Below are 6,940 nucleotides of genomic sequence, written 5' to 3' on the forward strand. Positions count from 1 at the left end.
ACGGCGAAATGAGCGTTGCTCGGCAAGCGCTGCTCGCTTCTCGCTAAATGAACTTGAAGCTTGCTCGCTACAGGTTTTAACAACAGAATGTATAAATGTATCGTTTTTGAGTTTCGACCCCGTGGGGCAAGGAGTAAGAAGGGTGAGATTGTGTGAAGATAGCGGTCAATGCAGAAATAATTTTTTTGTGATTAACGGCTTGCGATGTAGCGCAATTACAGAGGACGTTCATCGTTGATATTAAACAATGGACCATTATTCAAAAGGTCATAAGAAGCTTATTGCAATTATTTTTTTGTAACAATAACTTGCTTAGAAGTTCTCTGTAATATACCAGATTACACTATTACGAATATTTGATAAATGCTACACAGTCCGTCCAGTGGGAAAGGTGACTAATGAGAAATGATAGACAAGACGTTGTGGACTGGTTGTTTCCAATAACTTTTATTCAAAATAGACACCTTGTGAGTCAATACATGCACTGAAGCGGTTGTAGAAGCAGTCTTGGTACTCCTGTTTCAGAATTGCCTCCAAAATCGCGGTCAAAGCTTTTTGGATGTCTGGAATGGTGTCGAAACGCCTTCCTTTCAACGCCAATTTCAGTTTTGAAAAAAGCCAGAAGTCGCATGGAGCTAAATCTGGAGAATATGGGTGGTGATTGAGCTCCACTATCCCTATTTTGGCCAAAAACTGGCGTACCAACCTGCTCTTGTGCACGGGTGCATTGTCGTGCAACAGAGACCATGAGCCCTGTTCCAGATATTCAGGCCAAACTCGACGAATCCTGACCAATAGACGATGCCAAATACTCACGTAATACTCAGCGTTCACAGTGTGACCGTCTAGAGTGAATTCCTTGTGGATGATGCCTTTGAAATCGAAGAAAACCGTGAGCAGGGTTTTGATTCGGTTCTTCTGCATGCGCACTTCCTTCGGTTTTGGAGAGCCTGGACCATCTGGAATTCTTGCATACCACTTAAACACGTTCTTGCGACTCAATGCCTCACTACCGTAAACAGTTTGAATCATTTGAATCATCTCTGTTGCACTTTTACCCAATTTGAAACAGAATTTAATGTTGGCGCATTGCTCCGTTTCCGACCGACGTTCAGCAGGTACTGTCAGTCACAAGATCCGTATGCGTCGACCGTCGACGCTAGTGCTTTGCAACTTTGCCGAAACAAAGTCGAAATGTGTCGCTACGTAGTACATATACTTCTCAATAGATGGCACTGGTAGTTCCCTGGCAAAAAAATCAGTCACCTTTCCTACTGGACGGACTGTGTACTTTTATTAATTCTTGCATTTAACTATAAGATAAAATTTGTATACTTATTTATCATTAGTAGAATTTTAACACAGTAATAATTTTAAAACAATAAATATAGCTAGCTACCGCCCCTGTTTATTACTGTAATCTTTAACTACATTAAAGTAAGTGAATTCTAGTGAAATATTAATATTATTCCATAAAAGCTTGGTTTTTAGGCATTTAGTAATATTAGCCGAGGAAAACGAATAAAAACTAAACCTTAAGTTTATTTGCTCACAATGATACTTTTTTACACAGTGTTCATAATTGTCAGTGCACAGCAATTACAATTTCACTGAAAAAATAATTGATTAATTAAAAATTATAATATATGATTCTCAATAAATTGCTATTTAAATTACTATATCCAATAGGAATTTTCTCCATTTTACAATATTTTAATTTGTCCGCAAACGTTTCAAATAGGATAATTTATGTAAGAACTCATAATTTCGAATCTATTTGCAGATCCCATCACATAATCATTGTGCACACCAGGGAAGGTCAATTTTATGGTTGGGATGCAGATATCCTGTACGGAAAGGGAATCGTCCAGCATATCTTATATTCTTGAAATGGGCGAGGAAGAAGTCGAGTTCTTCCTGCCTCTGAAGGAAAAAGCCGACGTGCACGTGGAAAACTTGCAGCTTGGGTGAGGCGATGAGGTCACACAGCTTGTGCAAAAAATCATCTTCTCTCTCCCTGATGGTATTCAATTGCAGGGTTTCCAGGTTGGGAGCGTACCTTATGAGGCCGAAGACAGTGTTGGCAGTCACCGAGCTCACTAGTTTGGCACAAGTGAGGCTCTGAAACGGAGGCTGCACGGTGAGCTTCCACATTGCATTGGGCTTGAACCAGTCCACTGCTGGAAAGCTCAAGTATACCTCCTGGAGAGCTGGACATTGCTGGAGAATGAGGCAAAGGTTTGCTGGAACGACGGCGTCTCTGTTACCAAGCCCGAAAGACTTGAGTTTGGTTCTGACCCCTTCAGAGAGCTCTGGGAGATCGTCCCCTACACTGAGGTTGTTGCAGTGTTCAACGTAGAGGTACTCCAGGAATGGAAAAGCACCAAAGAGACTCAATGCTGGAGGCGGGTCGTAGAAAGCCGAGCACGGCATGCTCCTGAAATGTTTCAGCCTCGGGCACAAGTTGGAAATCACATTCATGGTATCGTAGCCGATGCAGCCAAAGTACACTGAGTTTAGATTCAGCAACGGCATAGCAACCTTCCGACTCACCACTTCATCGCGCTGCCAGACTAGGATAAGTTGCGAGAAGAACTTCTCCACATCGGCTGAACCGAAAGATTCGAGGCCTGGAACCAGCTCCAGGACCTCCATAAGGCCCTTGTACGTGACTCCTTCAGACATATGAAGGTCCAAGATTCTGAGAGTTTCACAAAGCGGATTCTTGACTCTTATGTAGTAGTCCGACGGTTCTCCAGGAGGCACCAGCTTCTTTATGGGCATAAAAATACCTGGAATCTTCCAAAAAGTGCTGTCCCAATCCTTGTTGTTCATCGTGTCCACTTGTACGGTGTTGTGCGTTAAGAAAGAGAGTCCTCTATTGGACACCTGAGCCTTGTAGATGTTCAGCTTCTGCAATCGGCAGCAGTGCAACCCAATGACCTTCAACAGCTCGTCATTGCAAAGATGCCCAAGGTTCAGGGCGACCAGGAACTTCGCTGTACTGAGACTCTTGACCCAGAAAGTGACTCCCAAAGTATAGTGAAACGATGGAAGCGATGCTTGGACCCTGAGGAACCTGAGGTTCTTCCCGTTTTCAGCCACGATCTTCATGAACTGCTTGTAATGGCCCTTCTTGAAGTAGAGTTCGAAGAGAACGTCGAGATTTTCCATCCCTTTGCTGTACAATGTCTCTACGGCGTTGAGAGAGGGTGGATACGAGATATTCCAAATGCGGCCCTTGGTTCTTAGTCGTTGAAGGGTCTTGTCCAGCACCTCGGTTTTGAGCACTAGAGGCAGTTGCCTGAAGAATCGCTTGAAACGCCTCTTTCTAGCGGGGTTTTCACTAGGCACCGAGGCTATCAACATCCGAACCAGCTTCTCGGAACAAATCTCGTGCAGAGAGCTCATAAGCTTTCGCTTGTATAGCCGCTGTTCTGCCATGTTCAAATGTTCTGGAAAGATAGTCCGCCATCGTTAGCGAAGTAAGAGGTTTCTACGAATAAAATGCTAACTTGTGCCTAACTAACGGCCTAACTTGGAAACACATTGGACGGGCTAATTTGTTTCTTTTTTTATTTTGTGCAATATGTCAAGAATTTGCCTTAAAATACCTTTTTTGTTCCTTGGCCAGACAATGTACATTTAGAGATATGTTCATGCTACTTTTGAAAGGAATATATGAATGTTATAATAGCTATTTTTGCCTCTTGTAGTTGTGACCATCTACCAATTCTCGTAGCACTTCTGGCAACTTGAGAATCGCAGGGGACCAACTTCCTTACTGGGATTTTTACCTTTCAGGCTTAAACCACATACGCTTACTCATGCAAAATGTCAAAAACAAGTCTGGGGTTACTAATTTCAGGTTTTTCTTAATTTTCACATGCAAACATTCTTGGAATTTATTAGAAAACAATCCGATTGACAAGCATCGCAAAAACGTACAACCACGGCTTCCATTCCGCTAAGCCACAGAATATCTCCACACTCCTATTCCTCTATTTTATACAATGCGATTGCCAATATGGCTTTTCTTTACATCGCTGTCAAAGTTATAATTCATACAGCGTGATTGCCATTGTAGCTTTTTACACATTGCTGGCAAAGTTGTGATTTGTACAGAGCGATTATTTTTTTTATATATACACAATATTTTCGACTTGAGAACTTATGATCTGTCACATAGTCATAAGTGACTATTTCGAAGATAACTGCTTTTTGAATGACTAATTGAGGAAAACGATGAAAAATCTGTAGATGGTAAATCAATTTTCGTGCCTATTTTGTATTTTAGATGCTTCTTGCCTGCCTATTTTTAGAATTTTTAGTCTCTATTGATGTTCATTCTGCTTATAAGCCTTTTTCTTCCATTACTTTTGTGACCACGGATAGTGTAAATAATATACAACACTGAAAAAGTATATTCGGTTGATTTGGTTTATTTTACTTCACTTTTCTGCCACTCTTGACTAACCGAGAAGATGAGGATGAGTGATGAAACTAGTTTGTGTCACAGAATAAAAGTTTCAAATGCCTTGACTAGAAGCTAGGAGATGAACTGCTAAACAAGAACTATGCAAGAGATGTCGAAGAATTAAAATCATTACGGAATTGATAAAAGCTGTAATTGTAAAGTGACACCCAACACACGATTTCACAAAGGAATGAGCTGGTTTTGGGCTCAGGCACCAGAGTTTCGATACAGTTTCCAAAGTGTAGTGCGTAGAAGCGAGATTTTGCAGTTTTTTGTCGTTCGGATAGATCCAGTTTTATCATTAAATTTATTGGTTGGTTGAATTAGGTTATGATATTTTACGTCGTTATTCTGAAACTTTTGGCTAATGAGCATGAGTGATGATAATATGAAATTGATCAATGGACACTCGCAAAGGACACCCAAAGGCCGGGATTCGAACCAGGGAGCCCTGGCATCATGGCACGCTGTGCTAACCACTCCGGCAAGTATATTGGAGATGGAACGTATTATTATGAAATATTTTGACACCACTCAGTCAGTTGTTTAGTTGTGAGAATTCTTTAAGTGCAATATCATGATGAAATATTTTATTTTCTTAAGCGCGGGACTTTATTTCTAGAATAACAGGTATCTTATTGAGTGAACTCGAGCCCCACAGGCCCATATAAGTGCCAATGGCGATAAAGGAACAAATATTGACGGGAAATCTGCGAGTTGGAAACAGTCTCTCTCTCTCTTAGGGCGTCATCGGATACCAACAGAAGGGTTGTAAGTGGTCGCTCTCTTCCACGGAGTACACCCTGGGCTGCATTTTGCAAACGCCCCTGTGGGTGTCCCCGATAGAGCAGTGGTAGCGTTGTCGCCTTGTAATCAAGGGGTCGATACCCGGTGGAGGCACAAAGTGGTTCGGATCCTACTTTAAACTGTAGGTCCAGTCCCGATTAGCCTTCCTGTGCATAAAGTGGACTTAAAACATCAACTGAAACAACAAAAGAAAAACAAAGCAAAAGTTTCTGTGTCCTACCCATGTGTGTTTGTGCTGGTCCTTTCTTAAATTTCATCTTTTCAACATTCACCCTCATCTTCATGATAAGTAAGGCAAGGATGAAGCTGATGAAAAATCATCTTTCTATCTGGGGCTTGAAGACAATGCTGAACCTAGTAGTAGAAAATTACATTTTCCGGACTTTTTTTTTTTTACTTTTAGGTCATTTTTCAGTATTTTTATAGTCTTGTTGCATTTTAAAACATTTTTTAGGTTTCTTTTTCTCCTCCTCTTTTGTTTCGTGAATTTTAAATGCATTGAAATGTCCTAAAAGGTTTGCCATTAATTGAAGATATGATGAAATTGTACATTTTTATTCTCTATTGTGATCTGTATATTATATAAAATGTAAGTTAATGATTTTTTTTTATCATCCATTCCATAAATTTTTGTTGGAGTGATACCGCGCCGCTAAAAGTGCCCAGAATTTGTCGCGACTAAATCTTCCTTAAATTTAATGCCGAAAGTTGGAAATCTCCCGTAAATTCATGGCTAGGTGTCACCCTAAATGTGCTCTGTTTGTACGCATCAATACAATTTGTTGACTGTGAGAGTTTTCTTTTCCAGAGTAAACTTGCTCGAAGTTTTATGCTCCCTCTCCTAATCATAGGATGTGCGCAAGCCTATATTTGAAAGATCTGCTACATACAAGATATCAATTACAACACATTATTCCACATACTATGATGGTCGTTGATATCAAGTTTTATAAATGATTTACCGACAATAATTTGAAATCAACAGCCAAATATATCAAGATTACTTATAATTTAGTACCTGTGTCTCGTGTAGCAAGTAAGAAGATTGGTGTTTCCGTCGTTGCTGAACAGCAATCTACATTACCAGCATTGTTGATGTAGCAACCATGAAATATAACAATGAAAAGTGACAATTTTGTAAAGATGAAGAAGAGAAAATGCTCTGACAAGCACTTTTAGATATTCCAAAAATTTCGTTCAATTATTTTTTACAATTCAACAGAAATTTCCTCGTAAGTTACTATACTTCCCTCCCTCTCTTAAAGCTTAACGCTCAATGATACCATTGAAAATCAATGGTGTAGTTTCAAACCAGAAATGTCCATGACTGTACGTATTATTCTTAGTATTCTTAGGAGAATTATTGGGTTCACTAAAAGTCTTACTACAAATGAAATATTTAACTGAAGAGGAATCATACTAAAAACTCCATTTTCATTCCACATACATTACAATGCAGTGGGGAGTGTTTATCATACAATAAACAACAAAGCCGCTTGTTAAAAGTAATAATCATCTACAGTGAAATTTATACAGTTCTTATGCACAAATTTCCCAAATTGTTTCTGGATAAATATTCATTATACATGCATGAATGTTATCCGTTTGGGAATTCTTGATATTTTACGTCCCTTTTTTACCACTTTTTAAATCGTG

General features: G+C 39.7%; 1 protein-coding gene across 1 annotated transcript; it reads right to left on the minus strand.

Moving 5' to 3' along the window:
* Positions 1 to 1,554: 1,554 nt before the first annotated feature.
* Positions 1,555 to 6,353, minus strand: LOC145994312 (uncharacterized). Its single transcript, XM_083130415.1, has 2 exons — positions 6,303 to 6,353; positions 1,555 to 3,455 (listed from the first exon to the last, which is right to left on the minus strand). The coding sequence occupies exon 2, from the start codon at positions 3,442 to 3,444 to the stop codon at positions 1,798 to 1,800; it is 1,647 nt and encodes a 548-aa protein (XP_082986541.1). The 5' UTR covers positions 3,445 to 3,455; positions 6,303 to 6,353; the 3' UTR covers positions 1,555 to 1,797.
* Positions 6,354 to 6,940: the final 587 nt, after the last annotated feature.

Source organism: Lepisma saccharinum, chromosome 10 (assembly GCF_977018435.1).
Source record: "Lepisma saccharinum chromosome 10, izLepSacc3.1, whole genome shotgun sequence".
NCBI classification, from domain to species: Eukaryota; Metazoa; Arthropoda; class Insecta; order Zygentoma; family Lepismatidae; genus Lepisma; species Lepisma saccharinum.